General features: G+C 35.8%; 1 protein-coding gene across 9 annotated transcripts in view; it reads right to left on the reverse strand.

The window, feature by feature from the left end:
- The window catches only part of WDPCP (WD repeat containing planar cell polarity effector), a 783,785-nt gene that overhangs the window by 39,600 nt on the left and 725,549 nt on the right, over positions 1–18,636 (reverse strand). For 8 of the 9 annotated variants that reach the window (XM_064364171.1, XM_064364170.1, XM_064364169.1 and 5 more), the window contains 2 exons: positions 4,142–4,221; positions 2,108–2,139 (listed from right to left, as the gene is read on the reverse strand). The exons of the other annotated variant lie outside the window; for it this stretch is intronic. In XM_064364171.1, coding sequence (XP_064220241.1) covers positions 2,108–2,139; positions 4,142–4,221 — 112 coding nt within the window. The remainder of the gene's footprint in view (positions 1–2,107; positions 2,140–4,141; positions 4,222–18,636) is intronic. 9 annotated transcript variants of the gene reach the window in all.

Genomic DNA, 18,636 nt, shown 5'->3' on the forward strand with positions numbered 1-18,636 from the left:
ATTATTTTTGTTGAATATATTCAATTGGTTGAGAAAAAAAGTTGAGAAAGAGCTGATCAAGAGAAATATGTTGAAAAATAGTTATTACAGCAATAGAAAATTATGCAAAGACATGCATATGCACAAACACTAAAATGTAGCATGTGGAAATTTCAAATGAGAAGAGCTTTGCAAGCAATAATTACAGCCTGTTATAATCCGTATTTTATCTGTACTTAATGGCAATTTCTAAACAAGAAGCCAGAGAACTGAACATAAAGTGTGTATTAGTTAGTGCTGATCTGAATTTAAGCTATATTAGTAACTGAACTCAAAGTCTTGTGACAGATTACATTACAAAAATCATTCTATACTTTAGTACACAAACTAGTCTTTCCCTTTTTCTCTATAAAAACCCTTCCAGAAAGATCCTTGGGAAGTCAGTTTCTTGATTAAATTTCATGTACACTTGTGTGTTCAAGTGGATGTGTCTGTAAAGTTTTGACAGGATGCTGTTATTTTTGTTTGTATGGTTATTTTGAGACAGAGTCTCACTCTGTTGCTTAGGGTGGGGTGCAGTGGTGTGATCTCAGCTCACTACAATCTCCAGCTTCTGGGCTCAAGTGATCTTTCTGTCTTAGTCTCCTGAGTAGCTGTGACTACAGGTGCACCTTTTTGTATTTTTAGTAGAGATGGGGTTTTGCCATGTTGCCCAGGCTGGTCTTGAACTCCTGGGCTTAATGCAATCCACCTGTCTTGGCTTCACAAACTGTTGGGTGTGAGCCACTGCACCTGGCCAGGATGTTATTTTTTTTAAACAACTATTCTAAAAATATAAGCTAGTTAAAATATGTACAATTTATGGTAAAGTTTCTTGAAGCTTTAGCGAATTTTTAAATTAAATTTTTAGGCATGTATAGTCAACTGTATTTTCAAGCAAATAAAGATTTTTATTTTTAATGCAGGTATGTCCAGAAAGAAGTAGATTGAATCAATGATATTGATCATTACTATCATTAGTATAGTTCCATATAGTTAGCAAAGTCCTACCACATTCATATTCACAAAAGAGCTTCATAAAAGTCCCATGGAGTGTGTGGAATTATCTCTATTTTAGAGATGAAGAAGTTGAGGCTCAGAGAGATGAAATGATTTGCCCAAAGTTACAAAGCTAGTAACTGTGGGACTACCATTCAGACTGAAGTCTCAAAATAAATCCTAGCCTTTCTGAAATTGGTATAATAGGGTATTGCTATTTCTTCTCAAAATGAACTGCGATGCGATGTCAGGGTCAGACACAGACAGAGGTTCAGAACTACTTGTCAGATGTGATATTTTATATGCATTAAGTATAAAAATTATATGTAAGTAATGAAATATATTGGATAATTTCATCATTATTATACAGCTTTTATTTTTAAATTTTTTATTTTGAATAATTTCAAACATATACCAAAGGGAGAATGACATGTAAACTGCTATATTACGCACTACCCAGCTTCATCAATTATCAACTCCTGGCTACTTTTGTTTTTCTTCTCTGACAGTCTTGCTCTGTTGCCCAGGCTGGAGTGCATAGCACAACCTTGGCTCACTGAAACTTCTGCCTCTGGGGTTCAAGCAATTCTCAGGCCTCAGTCTCCTGATTGCTGGGATTACAGACACAAACACCACATCTGGCTAATTTTTGTATTTTTAGCAGAGATGGGGTTTTGTCATGTTGGCCAGGCTGGTCTCAAACTCCTGACCTCAAGTGATCTGCCTGCCTCAGCCTCTCAAAGGGCTGGGATTACAGGTGTAAGTCTGGCCAACTCCTTGTTACTCTTAATTCACCTATATCCCTTCTACTTCCCCCTACTGAATCATTTTGAGTCAACTTCAGGATATGTAATTTCATTTGTACATATTATGCACAATTTTATTTTTAAATAATAATTACAACTTGGGAATACTGAAAAGCTGAATGGTTTTTTAGAAGCTATTAGTGTAGTTAATGTAGACCAATTAATGTAATGTAGTCCAGTTAATGTAGACCAACAGATAGCATTTCTTGAGTTCAAAATAATCACAAACATTATGCTTTTCTCTTAGAATTTAAATGTCTATTAATAAACAGAAAGTGTTTTACCTGTTCTCTGCAGTCTTCACCCAGTTCTCCTTCTAAAGTAAAAGATTACAACAGCTATCTTTAAAATCTAATAAAGGACTTTAATAAAAATTGTTTACAAAACTAAAAACAGAAATACTTAAAATACTAACAAATAAATTAAAATGCTGAAAACTCTAGAGAAATCAAAAACCAAACCTTAACATAGTATGAAAATACCCATTATTTTCATACATACATGTATGGCTAATACATGTACTGAAATCAAATTAGTAGCTATGCCTATATTGTTCCTTCTGTTCTTGAAGTGATGCCTTAAACTAGCAAGGCAAGTAAGTTTCATCTAAATGCCAATTCTGGTTGATTATTGGTGGTTACCCAGGGAACTGTGTTGAAGTTTTATGAGGCCATTTTCTTTTTTTTATTTTTTTATTTTTTGTCTCAACAGGAAAGAAAGCTGTAATTGATTAAGCGTTATACCTACTGACCTTTGCTCAGTGCATCAAAATGATGCTTTAAAAGGAGGCATCCTTATATAACTTTATATGCTGAGGAGAAAGAACTGTCATTACTGACACAATCTAATTTCTCATTATTGATGAATATTAACAAGCAGGCATTCATTCTCAAATATGAGAATTTACATATTCTCATTTTGAAACAAGGAATTTGGTATAATTTGTAGTGTTTATAAATTCCAAATATGTTTTTCATCCCTTATAGCACTTAGTGTGTACATACACCACACATTTGGTACTAGGCTTATATCATTTATTTCATTTATTTAGATTATCTTCCTAAGTAGATTATATGTTTACTGAAGTCTTTTGGTGGTATCTTATTCTTCCTTGTCCTAGCACCAGCTAATGCCTTGATGATGATTGTATTTCTGTAAATACACATGTTACTTGCCTGTCATTATCTCTAAGTTACTTGCTATTTGGGAGTATTTCTGTACAGTCTGGGATGTTTTCCTACTGAGAATTAGGTATTTTAAAACAATTAATGGCAAAAGAATTGCTTTAATTGTTCATTCACCTGCCTGTCCTGTATAAGAATCATTCTATTTATTTTTATTTCCTAGGTGAGGACAAGTGAAAAGGTGAAGTGACAGTATTTTAGATTAGAGTTACAACTATATAGGCTTTTGACTTCAGTTTAAGAAAACAAAAATAGTATTCACTGTATGCTTGGCACTATGTGATACTTCTGAAAAACTCATTTTCTTTCCTATCCACCTTTCTCAGATGCTGAAGTTGCTCTCATGTATTTCCTTCCCTAGACACTCCAGAAGAAAAATTCCATATAAAGACTGTTAACTCTACTTGCCTCTATTGTCTTTCTTTCTCTGTATTTCTGTTTCTTCAAAATTTTGCATTTCAGAGTCTCAAAGACAATATAGCTGAGTTAACCCATTCTCAGAGGGAAAGGTAAAAAAATGAGTTGCCCGAGTTAGATTCATTTTTAGGGGACAGTGAGAAGGGAACATAGAATACTCAAACGTTTGAGTATTCTATGTTGTCCCCTCACAGTTATCTATATATTATTTGTGTTTTCTATCTTTGCAATTTCTTCTGCATATTGAAAATTCACTTATCTTTGAAGGCCACCTGTTCAGCTGGACATCTTGGCTGGGAGTGACTGCTCTGTTACTTTGTCTTGCTTTCTTTTTTGGTATCACTTTTAGGGAGTATGTTACATGGATACTTTGTGTTACAGTATTTACTATACATAGTATATACTATAGTAAATACTAGCAGGATTGAGAGCTAATCAGAAATGCAGAGCCATAGGCTCCAGCCCAGATCTACTGAATCAGAACAAACTTTTTAACAAGATCCCCAAATTTATATTTACTTGTATGAACACTGAAATTGAGCCTTTTTAATAATCAGGCGACTTGGTATTTTATGTCAACCACAATCTGTTTTATAACATACCCACTAGAAATTCTCAGGAGTCTCTTATTTTTATTAATTAACTGAAAGTTCGTGCAAGCTGTAACATAGTTTTTCTGTTATACTTTGAATATTCGGGTGTCTTGAATGCCATTACCTTCTGCATTACAGGTATTAGTCATCAAAGATCCAGAACAGATGTCTTTTTCAAGTTCATTTCTTCTGTCCATTATTTGTCTGCAGTATATGGGATTTTTTAATTGGAAAAAGGATTAAAAAAGAAAATTTTAATGTTAGGTATAAGTTATAGATTTTTAAAGTATTAAAATATTTTCAATTTTCTGAGTTTTTAAAAAATGTAATTAAAAAATTTCTCTGGAAACTTTCAACAGTATGGTAACCATTTAAATACTATTATATTTAAAAATACAGAATGCCACTTTTAATTTTTCCACTATTAAATATTTTACAAGACATTTCAAAGAACAATTAAATTAAACTTTAACATACAAATAATGTATTTTACATATGAAGTTTTAAGAGAAACAATCATGGAAACCAAATGTGATGCTCTGAACTCATGATTATTACAAAATTAAAATGAATGATAAAGTTTTATAAACTTGTAAAAGTAATTCACTTTTGGTGTAGAAAATCCCCCCAAACATAGAAATGGAATAATATAAATATCCAGAGCTGTTCTCTGGATATTTAGCTCCTCTACTTATTATTATGCATCTTTTAAAAAATCAAACTGAGGTACTACTGTCTTGTGAAATTTTATATCATCATCTTTCACTTATATATTTTTTATTTTAAAATTTGTAGTTTAAATTATATGTTAAAATTGACTTTGTTAAGGTATAGCGTTTTATGAATTTTAACAGATGTTTAGATTCTTGTTATTACCATTATAAACAGAATATAGAACAGTTTCATCATGCCAAAAAAACCTCCCTTACATACTTTATAGTCACACCCCCTCAACCTATAAAACCTGACAACCACAGAAATTTTCTTCATAACTATAGATTTGACTTTAAGAATGTCATATAATTGGAATTATACCATATAAACTTTTGTTACTGGCTTCTGTGATTCAGTATAATGCCCTGATACTCATCCAAGTTGTTAAACATGTATCAATGGTTCACTGCTTTTTATTGCTGAGCAGTATTCCACTACAGATGTGTGTACCAGTTTATTCACCTGTTGAAGGGTATTTTTCTCAGTTTTTGAAAATTATGAATAAAACGGCTACAAGCATTCATGTACAGGTTTTTGTGTAGACATGTTTTCACTTCTCTAGTGTAAATACTTAAAGAGATTATTGAATGATATGGTAAATACATGTTTAACTTTATAAGAAACTGTGAAACTGTTTCCCAGAAGAGCTGTACCATTTTGTACTGCATCTCATGCAACAATGAATGAGAGTTGAGTTACTTTGCATCATCCTCACCAGCACTTGGAATTGTCAGTAAGTTATTTTAATTATAGACATTATAATAGGTATACAGAGGTATCTCATCATGGTTTTAATTTACCAAATAGCTAATGATATGAAATTTGTTTGTTTGCTATTCATATATCTCCTTATTGAAATGTGTGTCCAAGTCTTTTGACTACTGTAATTGGGCTATTTGTTTTTACACTGTTGAGCTTTGAGAGTTCTTTATATATTCTGGATACAACTCCTTTGTTGGATATGTGACTTGAAAATATTTGCTCCCATGTAGCTTGTCTTTTCAGGCTTCTAACAGTGCCTTTTGAGGAATAATAGTTGATGAAGTTATCAATTTTTAAAAAATGGATAGTACTTTTGGTGTCTAGTTGGAGAATTCTTTGTTAATCCCAGGTCACAAATATTTCCTCCTATGCTTTCTTCTAAAAGTTTGATAGTTTTACATTTTATAATTAGATCTATGATTTGTTTTTAGTTAACTTTTGAGAGTAATGTATGTGGTTTAGTTTGAGATTCTTTGTGTGTCTGTGTGTGCATAGATGTCCATTGTTCCAATACCATTTGTTGAAAAACTATCCTTTCTCCATTGAATTGCCTTTGTACTTTTGTCAAAATTCAGCTGGGCATATTTATATGGGTCTATTTCTGGGTTATATGTTCTGTTTCATTAATCTGTGTGTCATCCTTTTACTAATACCATAATTTCTTGAATAGTTATAGCTTTAGAGTTGGGGATGGCAAACCACAGTCCATAGGCCAAATCCAGTTTATACATATACAAATCCAGTAATAAAGATTTATTGGAACACATTCATTTTATATTATCTGTGGCTGCTTCCTTGCTATGATGACAGAGTAAAATAGTTGTGACAGAGACTATGTGGCCTGCAAAACCAAAAAGTATTTACTAAACGGCCCTTCACAGAAAATGTTTGTCAACCCCTGCTAAGATCATGTATGATTCTTCCAACATTATTTCCCTTTTTCAAAATGTTTTTTGTTATTCTAGTTTGTCTTTTTGTATAAATTTTAAATCAGCTTATTGATATCTTTTACAAAATCCTTCGGAGACTTTGATCAGAATTGTATTAAATCTTTAATCAGAAATCTTTAGATCAGTCAGGAGACAGCTGACATCTTTACTATATTGTGTCTTTAAACCATAAACATGTTACATCTCTATTCATTTTTTAAGGCAGAGTCTCACTCTGTTGCTCAGACTGGGGTGCAGTGTTAGGATCTTGGCTCACTGCAACCTCTACCCCCGCATTCAAGTGATTCTCCTACCTCAGCCTCCCAAGTAGCTGGGATTACAGGTGCCTGCCACGACGCTCAGCTAATTTTTTTATTGGTAGTAGAGACAGGGTTTTGCTATGTTTGCCAGGCTGGTCTCGAACTACTGACCTCAGGTGTTCACCTTGGCTTCCCAAAGTGCTAAGTTTCAGGTGTGAGCCACTGTGCCTGGCCTATTTATTTTAATCTTCTTTGATTTCTTTAAACAGTGTTTTATAGTTTTTAGCATACAGATGGAGTGTTTGGTTAGACTTATAACAGTATTTCATTTATTTTGGAGCTACTATAATTGAAAAAGCTTTTTTTTGGTTTTCAATTGTACATTACTAGTACGTAGAAATACAATTGATTTTTGTGTGTTGACCATATATCTTTTGACTTTGGTAAATGCACTTATTAGATGTAGGAACCATTTTATATGCAAAAAGGGATGGTTTCATTTCTTCTTTTCCAAGCTGTATTTTTTTCTTGCCTTATTACACTGTCTAAGACTTTTAGTAGAGTGTTCCATAAGAGTGGTATAAGTGGGCATCTTTACCATGTTTCCAATCTTAGGAGAAAAACATTCAGTTTTCCTCTATCAAGTAGGGTGATACCTGTAGTATTTCTTTTTTTCCTTCTTGGTAGAAACTCTCTATAGTTTGAGGAAGTTCCCTTCTACTTCTACTTTACTGAGTTTTTTTTTTTAATCATAAATGGGTATGGAATTTTGTCAGACATTTTTCTTCTAGTTGATCTGATGAGTTGACTTTTCTTACTTATACCGTTAAAATCATGGATTACATTAATTTTTGAATACTGAATAAGCTGTGCATTCCCAAGATAAATCCCACTTAATTCTGGCATATTATTATTTTTATACATTACTGAATTCTTAATCCCTGTTGAGGATTTTTGCTTCTATATTTATGAGAGATACTGGTCTATAGTTTTTTGTACTTTTTTTTTTTTTTCCTTTTTAAAAAAATTCCATGGGACTGCTTGTTATCTTTTATTGTACTGTCTTTGGGTAGTAGCCTCAGAAAATGAGCTGGGGTGTGCTGCATCATCTTACATTTTCTGAAAGAGATGTGCACAAATTACAGTATATTTTTCTCTCAATGAATTCACCAGTGAAACCATCAGGACCTGGAGATATCTTTCATAGAGTTTTAAATCTTTGTTTTAAACTACAAGTTTAATTCTTTTAATAGCCATAAGATTCAGGTGATCTCTTTCATTTTCAGTCAGTTTGGTACTTTGTGGTTTTCAAGGAATTATTCCATTCAAACTATGTTAAACTCATTTACATACAGTAGTTCATGACAATATTTATTATCTACTTAATGTCTGTAAGGTTTAAGATGATATGCTCTCTTTGATTCCTGATATCAATAACGTATGTCTTCTTTTTGTCTTTGTCTTTGAGTAGTTTTATCAATTTCGTTGATCGTTTCAAACAGACTTTTGACTTTTTATTATTTTTCTGCTTTCAACTTCAATGATACATGCTTTTTATTATTTCCTTTTTTCTGCTTCCTTTGAGTTTACTTTTCTTTTCTTTCTCTAGTCTCTTTAGATGGAAGCTTAGATTGTTGACTGAGGCATTTTTTTTTTTAATATAAGCATTTAATGGAATACAATTCTTATTTTAATCTGTGATTTTTTTCAGTTTATAATATTTTCTGATTTCCTTGAGACCACCTCTTTGACCTAGGGATTATTTAGAAGTGTGTTAATTTCTAAGTGTTTGGAGAATTTTCTGTATTTCTTTCTGTTATTTATTTCTAATCTATTCCTGTTATGGTCAGAGGACATACTTTGTGTATTCTTTTAGGTTTGTTTTATGACCAGGATCTGATCTGTCTTGGTGAATATTCATGTGTACTGCAAAAGGATGTGTGTTTTACTGTTGTTGGGTGGAATGATTTTCTGTCTACTAGTTTTTCTGTTGTTGAGAAAGGACTGATGCAGTCTCCAGCTGCAAATTTGGATTTGTCTGTTCACATTTTGATCTCTATCATTTTTTGCATAATTAGGTATAATGACATTCTCTTGTCAGATGTAAACACATTAGTATTGCTATACTTTCTTGATAAACTGACTCTTTCATCATCTTTTCCTTCATTCCTGGTGTCTTAAAGTTTCCCTCTGGTATCATTTCCCTTATGTCTCAAGAACTTCATTTGGTAACAAATCTTCTTTAATAACAAATCTACTGGAAACATTCACTTGGTTATCCTTCACCAAATTTGAAGTTTTCAGCTATTCTCTGTATATATGTTTTCAGCATTGCATTCTTTATCCTCTCCTTCTAGGACTCTGATGTTATGAATGTTAGACCTTTTCACATTGCCTCACAGGTCCCTTGGTTGATTTTTTTAAAAAAATATGTTTTCTTTGTTCATTGGATATTTTCAGTTGATCTGTCTTCAAGTTCACTGACTTTCCTTTGTTATCTCTATCCTGCTATTATCAAACTTAACGATGAGTTAAAACATTTTGGTGGGGAGAGGTGGTGCAGGGGAGGGCCAGGCACAGCGGCTGACACCTATAATCCCAGCACTTTGGCAGGCTGAGGTGGTTGAATCATCAGAGCCCAAGAGTCCAAGACCAGCCTGGGTAACATGGTAAAACCTTGTATCTACCAAAAAAAAAAAAAAAAAAGGCAAAAATTAGCAGGGCATCATGGCATACACCTGTAGTCCCAGCTGTTTGGGTGGCTGAGGCAGGAGAATCGATTGAGTTCAGGATGTCAAGGCTGTAGTGCGCTGTGATTGTGCCACTGCAATCTAGCCTGGGAGACAGAGTGAGATCTTGTCTCAAAAAAAATTTTTTTTGGTTAATTTACTTTTGAATTCTTTGTTTCTTCTTTATACTTTCTATTTCTTTTTGATACTGTGTTTGTTTGTTTGTTTTTTAAAGAGGAGGTCTCACTAGTTGCCTAGGCTATTGTCCACTCCTGGGCTTGAGTGATCTTCCTGCCTCAGTCTCCCAAATAGCTGGGACTACAGGTGCATGCTACCATGCCTGGCTTGTTTCAGGAATTTTAATGATTGTGGGAGCTCCTTAAAGTCTGTCAGATAATTCCAGCATTTGTCATCTCAGTGTTGTTGTCTTTTGATAATCTTTTCTCATATGAGTTGAGATTTTCCTGCTGCTTTATATATCAAGTAATTTTTGGTATCCTGGACATTTTGAATATTTTAAGACTTGATCTTGTTAAAATTCTGTGATGAATGTTGATTTTCTTTTAGTAAGCAATTATTATGTTTAGGTTTCAAGTTACAGTGTTCTACTGTGAGCTATGTTATGTATTAGTTTACTTTTCGAAGTCTCTGCAGGGCTCTTTGTCATGCTGTTTTGTGATATTTACAGTGATGTCACTGTGTGTACCATCCAGCAGCTAATATATAACCTGGGTGATGGTATATCTATCAGTTTAGATCTCAAAGTCTTTTTTATGCTGGTTAGAATCAGATCCACACATGCATACCTTGGGGTAAGTCCTGGAGTTTGTAAACAGTTCAATGGGGTTATTTTTACAAGCTATCATGTCTGTAATTTCCTTTGGTACTTTCTGAATCCAGTAAGCTGCATCTTTTTAGTTACTTTATGCTTCTGTGTACCTCCATGGTTGCACTTGACTCTAGCCCATAGTAGTGGAGAACTGAAGAAAAAGACACTAGTAAATGTGCCACAGGTTCAGAGGCACCGCAAGTTCTTGTCTTCTTCCTCATTTCTTCTGTACTATTTACTTTTCAGAGTCCCCAAACAGCTGCTCCAATGTATTCTACCTAGGATTTTTAGCTGCATTCAATGGGTAAGACAAGGAGGAATTTGCTTACTCCATCTTACCTGGAACCAGAGCCTGATAATCATGATTTTAAGTGGGTATATAGTATCTGTTATTTAGATATACTGTAATTTAGTCATTAATTCCCCATGTAGATTTTTAGGTCATTCACTTTTATAATAACAATGTGATTAACATTTTTATGTTTATATTACAAAAATGAAATTTAAAGTTATGGCATTTTTAGGCTTCTGTTATATGCTGCTAAAATTAGTTTCTGAAAGATTGATACTGATTTACAAATTTGACCATCACAAAGAATACTGACCACAAATGATTAAAACACATCAAATGATATTTAAAAATCCATATGAGCCTCCCCTCACCTACTATCCAAAATAGTGGTCACTGCTGGGGGTTACTGAGTTAATTTACTATTCTGAAAACTGATAGATCTAGGGAAGTTATCAACCATTTATTCTACCTTTTGGGGTAACTGAATAGTTGATAAGGAAACTTTTCTGTATAGAAGTACACAAACTTATAAATGCAGAAAGAATTACAAAATTATAAAATCATCATTTCACAACCCCTAATAAAATAATGTAGGCAGTGTTCATCAATGATTTCAAAAACAGGTGAAAGGTTGATGGGAACTTTATAAAGGAAAATTCCATTATTCAGTCTTTGTTTCACTAAAAGACATATACCTCATGTTGTGATGTAATAGGAAGCCCACAGCACCATCTACTATGCATTATTTGGGACACAAAGCAACAGTTTCCCCAAATTTGCTTATAGAACATAAGTAAGAAAGCAAAATAATAAAAATTTATAAATATAGGGGATGTGCAGATGACACATGTTTCCCTTGTTCCAGATGTGCAGTGTATCTCTGGGAAGAAGCATACAAAACTTGATATGCCTTGAACCATAGTTAATAGACATGATCTGTAAGGAATGTATTACATGATGGCATGAAAGTGTGTCAGGCCATACTTAAGGAATTTTCTGGGGCTCTGTCATATCTGCAGAAGGCAGTCCAGCACCCTTGTCTAGCACTGTTTTCAGCTGTGCATAAAACAGCAAAGATGGAATCATCCATTATTTATAATTGTTGCATGTATATATAAATGGCACCATATTCCTTATATTGCTTTTCACTTTCCATAATTGCCTCTCTGAAAGTTTTAATTTCTTAAGATTTTTGTCACTCGTTTTTGACACACCAAGGTACATGAACCTAGATTCAAATAATATGGCACAGAGATAATAAAGAGACCCAAAGAAATAGTGAAAAACAGTAAAAGCAGAGGAGAGATCTGAGATGGCCAAATGGGAAGAGCTCTGGAGTGCAGTTCCCAGACACAACGCAGAGAGTGACTGATCACCACATTTCCATATGAGTTTTTACTGCACATAGATGAGGATATTCCCGGGCCAAAAGCACCACAAGTTTCCAGCATGGCTATTTCAGCTGGTGCAACAGGTCTCCACACAAAAACTCACACAAATCTGGGCAGCCGTTTCAATTGGCGCCTGGAATGCCTGCGAGACAGAGCCAACCATTCAACTGAAAAAGAGGGAGCTGAAGCAGGGAGCCAGATGATCTGGCTCGACGGGTCCCATCCCCACAAAGACAAGCAATCTGAAACACTCTGGATTGAGACTTATGCAGCAAGTACAGCTGGACCCAGAACAGTCCAGTACGGTGAGGGGAAGGGCATCCGCCATTACCAAGGCAGTTCACCACTACAGAGGCAGGCCATCATTACCAAGACAGTCCACCACTACTGAGGCAGTACACCACTAGCGAGGCAGTTGGCCGTTACTGAGGAAATCGACCATTACTGAGGCAGTCTGCCACTACCAGGGCAGTCCGCCATTACTGAGGCAGATCGCCATTACCGAGGCATTTCTGACTATACCTCTGTAAACAAAACCTCAAGGAAGTTTATTCAGCAACTGAGCAGAGCCCACGACAGCTCAGCAATGGCTCTGCTAGCACACTCTGACTAGACTACCTCCTTACTGGGCAGGGCATCTCTGAAAAAAGGTAGCAGCATGTCAGGAACTTATAAATAAGCCCCACCTTCCCAGGACAGCGCACCTAGGAAAAGAGGTGGTTATGAGTTCCACTGCAGCATACTTAAATGTACCTGCCTAGCAGCTCTGAACTGAACAACGGAGCTCCCAGCAGAGCACCTGAGCTTCTATAAGGGACAGACTGTCTGCTCAAGCAGATCCTTGACCCCCATATATCCAAAGAGACCTCATAAAGGAGAGTTCAGGCTGACATCTGGCGGGTATCCTTCCGGGATGAAGATAACAGAAAAAGAAACCAGCAGCAACCCTTACTGTTCTGCAGCCTCTGTGGGTGAACCCCAGGCAAGCAGGGTCTGGAGTGAACCTCCAGCAGTACTGCAGCAGAGGGGCCTGTTAGAAGAAAAACTAAAAAACAGAAATAGCTTCAACATCAACAAAAAGGACATCCACTCAAAGACCCAATCAGAAATTTACCAACCAGAAAGACCAGAGGTAGATAAATCCATGAAGATGGGAAGAAACCAACGCAAAAAATATGAAAACACCAAAAACCCGAATGCCTCTCCTCCTCCAAGGGATCACAACTCCTCACCAGCAAGGGAACAAAGCTGGATGGAGAATGAGTCTGATGAATTGACAGAAACAGGCTTCAGAAAGTAAGTAATAACAAACTTCTCTGAGCTAAAAGAACATGTCCTAACCCAATGCAAAGAAACTAAGAACCTTGAAAAAAGGTATAAAAAATGCTAACGATGATAGACAGCTTAGACAGCAATATAAATGAACTGATGGAGCGCAAAAACACAACACAAGAACTTCGCAAAGCATACACAAGTTTCAATAGCCAAATCAACCAAGCAGAAGAAAGGATATCAAAGACTGAAGAGCAACTCAAGGAAATAAAATGAGAAGGCAAGATTAGAGAAAAAAGAGTGAAAAGAAATGAACAAAGCCTCCAAGAAATATGGGATTATGTAAAAAGACCTAATCTATGTTTGATAAGTGTACCTGAATGTGACGGAGAGAATGAATCCAAGCTGGAAAACATTCTTCAGGATATTATCCAGGAAAACTTCCTCAACCTAGCAAGGCAGGCCAATATTCAAGTCCAGGAAATACAGAGAGCACCACAAAGATACTCCTCAAGAAGAGCAACCCCAAGACACATAATCATCAGATTCATCAGGGTTGAAATGAAGGAAAAAAAGCTACAGGAAACCAGAGAGAAAGGTCAGCTTCCCACAAAGGGAAGACCATCACAGCAGATCTCTTGGCAGAAACCCTACATGCCAGAAGAGAGTGGGGGCCAATATTCAACATCCTTAAAGAAAAGAACTTTTAACCTAGAATTTCATATCCAGCCAAACTAAGCTTCATAAGTGAAGGATAAATAAAATCCTTTACAAACAAGCAATTGCTCAGACATTTCATCACCACTTGGCTTGCCTGTCAAGAGCTCCTGAAAGAAGCACTAAACATGGAAAGGAACAACCAGTACCAGCTGCTCCAAAAATGTACTAAATTACAGTAAAGAGCATCGACACAATGAAGAAACTGTGTCAACTAATGCGTAAAACAACCAGCTAGCATCAAAATGGCAGGATCAAATTCACACATAACAATATTAACCTTAAATGTGAATGGGCTAAATGCCCCAATCAAAAGACACAGACTGGCAAATTGGATAAAAAGTCGAGACCCATAGTTGTGCTGTATTCAAGAAACCCATCTCACATGCAAGGACACACATAGGCTCAAAATAAAGGGATGGAGGAAGATTTACCAAGCAGGAGTTGCAATCATAGTCTCTGATAAAATGTACTTTAAACCAACAAAGATCAAAAGAGACAAAGGCATTACGTAATGGTAAAAGGATCAATACAACAAGAAGAGCTAATGAACCAAAATATACATGCACCCAATACAGGAGCATCCAGATACATAAAGCAAGTTCTTAATGACCTACAAAGATACTTAGACTCTGACACAATACTAGTGGGAGACTGTAACACTCCACTGTCAATATTACATCAATGAGACAGAAAATTAACAAGGATATCCAGGACTTGAATGCAGATCTGGACCAAGCAGACCTAATAGACATCTACAGAACTCTCCACCCTAAATCCATAAAATATACATTCTACTCAGTACCACATCGCACCTACTCTAAAATTGAGCGCATAATTGGAGGTAAATCACTCCTCAGCAAATACAAAAGAATGGAAATCATAACAAACAGTCTCTCAGACCACAGTACAATCAAATTAGAACTCAGGATTAAGAAACTAACTCAGAACCGTACAACTTCATGGAAACTGAACACCTGGCTCCTGAAGGTCTACTGGATACACAATGAAATGAAGGCATCTTCATTTCTTCATTTCATCATTTAGAAGAAATGAAGATGTTCTTCAAAACCAATGAGAATGAAGACATAACATACCAGAATCTCTGGGACACATTTAAAGCAGTGTCTAGATGGAAATTTATAGCAATAAATGCCCACAAGAGAAGTGAGGAAAGATCTAACATCAATACCCTATCATCAAAATTGAAAGAGCTAGAGGAGTAAAAATCAAAAAAACTCAAAAGCTAGCAGAAGACAAGAAATAACTAAGATCAGAGCAGAACTGAAGGAGACTAAGACACAAAAAAACCCTTCAAAAAAAATCAATAAATCAAGGAGCTAGTTTTTTGAAAAGATCAACAAAATAGACTGCTAGCCAGATTAATAAAAAAGAAAAGAGAGAATTGAATAGATGCAACAAAAAATGATAATGGGGATATGAACACGAATTCCACAGAAATACAAACTACCATCAGAGATTACTACAGACAATTCTATGCACATAAGCCAGTAAACCTGGAAGAAATAAATAAATTCCTGGACACTTGCACCCTCCCAAGCTTAAACCAAGAGGTTGAAATCCTGAATAGACCAATAACAAGGGCTGATGTTGAGGCAGCAATAGCCTACCAACCAAAAAGCACCCAGGTCCAGATGGGTTCACAGCCGAATTCTATCAGACGTCCAAAGAGGAGGTGGTACCACTCTTTTTATATTGTTTGGTAAAAGAGGGAATCTTTCCCAAATCATTTTATGAGACCAACATTATCCTCATACCAAAACCCAGCAGAGACTCAACAAAAAAAAGAAAACATCAGGCCAATATCCATGATGAACATAGACACAAAAATCTTCAGTGAAATACTGGCAAACTGATTGCAACAGCACATCAAAAAGCTTATTCATCATGATCAAGTACGCTTCATCCTGGGATGCAAGGCTGGTTCAAAATATGCAAGTCTATAAATGTAATTCACCACATAAACAGAACCAAAGACAAAAACCACATGATCATCTCAATAGATGCAGAGAAGGCCTTCGAAAAAATTCAACAGCGCTTTATGCTAAAAGCTCTCAATAAACTAGGTATCAATGGAATGTATCTCAAAATAATAAAAGCTATTTATGACAACCCCACAGCCAATATCATACAGAACGTGCAAAAACTGGAAGCATTCCCTTTGAAATCTGGCACTAGACAAGGATGCCCTCTCACCATTCCTATTCAATATAGTATTGGAAGTTCTAGCCAGAGGATTCAGGCAAGAAAAAGAAATAAAGGGTATTCAATTAGGAAAGGAGAAAGTCAAATTATCTCTATATGCAGATAACCTGATTGTATATTTAGAAGACCCCATCGTCTCAGCCCAAAATCTCCTGAAACTGATAAGCAACTTCAGCAAAGTCTCAGGATACAAAATCAATGTGCAGAAATCACAAGCATTCCTATACACCAATAACAGACTTAAAGAGAGCCAAATCAATAATGAACTGCCATTCACAATTGCTACAAAGAGAATAAAATACCTAGGAATACAACTAACAAAGCATGTAAAGGACCTCTTCAAGGAGAACTACAAACCACTTCTCAAGGAAATAAGAGAGGACATAAACAGATGGAAAAACATTTCATGCTCATGGTTAGGAAGAATCAATATTGTGAAAATGGCCATACTGCCCAAAGTAATTTATAGATTCAATGCTATCCCCATCAAGCTACCAACAACCTTCTTCACAGATCTGGAAAAAACCACCTTAAACTTCATATGGAACGAAATGAGAGTCTGCATAGCCAAGTCAATTCTAAGCAAAAAGAACAAAGTGGGAGGCATCACACTACCTTACTTCAAAGTATACTATAAGGCTACAGTAATCAAAACAGCATGGTACTGGTACCAAAAGAGAGATATAGACCAATGGAACAGACCAGAGGTCTTGGAGGCAATGCTACACATCTACAAGCATCTGATCTTTGACAAACCTCACAAAAACAAGCAATGGGGAAAGGATTCCCTGTATAATAAATGGTGTTGGGAAAACTGGATAGCCATGTGCAGAAAGCAGAAACTAGACCCCTTCCCGACACCTTACACTAAAATTAACTCCAGGTGGATAAAAGACTTAAACATAAGACCTAACATCATAAAAACTCTAGAAGAAAACCTAGGCAAAACCATTCAGGACATAGGCATAGGCAAAGACTTCATGATTAAAGCACCAAAAGCTTGGCAATAAACAAATGGGATCTAATTAAATTCCAGAGCTTCTGCACAGCAAAAGAAACAATCATTAGAGTTAGCTGGCAACCAACAGAATGGGAAAAAATTTTTGCAATCTACCCATCTGACAAAGGGATAATGTCCAAATCTACAAAGAACTTAAACAGATTTACAACAACAAAACAAACCCATTCAAAAGTGGGTGAAGGATATGAACAGATACTTTTCAAAAGAAGATATACATGAGGCCAACAAATGTATGAAAAACTGCTCATCATCACTGGTCATTAGAGAAATGCAAATCAAAACCACATTGAGATATTATCTTACACCTGTTAGAATGGCGATCAGTAAGAAATCAGGAGACAACAGATGCTCGAGAGGATGTGGAGAAATAGGAACACTTTTACATTGTTGGTGGGAGTGTAAATTAGTTCAACCATTGTGGAAGACAGTGTGGTGATTCCTCAATGACCAAGACATAGAAATTCCATTTGACCCAGCAATCCCATTACTGGGTATATATCCAAAGGATTATAAATAATTCTATTATAAAGACACATGCACATGTATGTTCATCATGGCACTGTTTACAATAACAAAGACCTGGAACCTACCCAAATGCTCATCATTGATAGACTGGACAAGGAAAATGTGGCACATACACACCATGGAATACTAGGCAGCCATAAAAACCGATGAGTTCATGTCCTTTGTAGGGACATGGATGAATGTGGAAACCATCATTCTCAGCAAACTGACACAACAACAGAAAATCAAACACTGCATGCTCTCACTCATAGGCGGGTGTTGAACAATGAGAACACATGGACACAGGGAGGGGAGCATCACATACTGGGGTCAGTTGTGGGGGTAAGGGAGGGACAGCAGGGGTTGGTGAGGTGGGGGTGGGACAACATGAGGAGAAATGCCAGATATAAGTGATGGGGAGATGGAGGCAGCAAACCACGTTGCCATGTATGTACCTGTGCAACAATCCTACATGATCTGCACATGTAACCCAGAACCTAAAGTACAATTTAAAAAAAAAAAGAAAAACAGTAAAAACAGATAGATATTTCTGTCTGTTCTGCAATGGCAGTATTTCATGATCTTGAAACACACATTTCAGTATTTCACTGTTGAATAACAAAGTTACAGGAGCTCCATATCTGAGAATAAGTGCTTTCAGAAAGCAAAACAAAAAAAGCCCCTTACACGGAATCAATTAAAAATGGGGCTGAAAATCACAGTAAATGGTCACAGTATTATTTTATGAAAAAGTAAGAGGTAAAAACATATAGATAAGCTTATTTTATTTTGTATTAAAATATGTTGTAATTTCAACTGTGCATGAAATCTTTATTTTATTTTTAAATTTTTGATATGGAATCTTGCTCTGTTTCCCAGGCTGGACCGCAGTGGCATGATCTCAACTTACTGCGATCTCTACCTCCTGTGTTCAAGCAATTTTCCTGCCTCAGCCTCCTGAGTAGCTGGGACT

Source organism: Aotus nancymaae, unplaced genomic scaffold (genome assembly GCF_030222135.1).
Source record: "Aotus nancymaae isolate 86718 unplaced genomic scaffold, 86718_ANA_hifiasm-v0.15.2.pri h1tg000057l, whole genome shotgun sequence".
NCBI classification, from domain to species: domain Eukaryota; kingdom Metazoa; phylum Chordata; class Mammalia; order Primates; family Aotidae; genus Aotus; species Aotus nancymaae.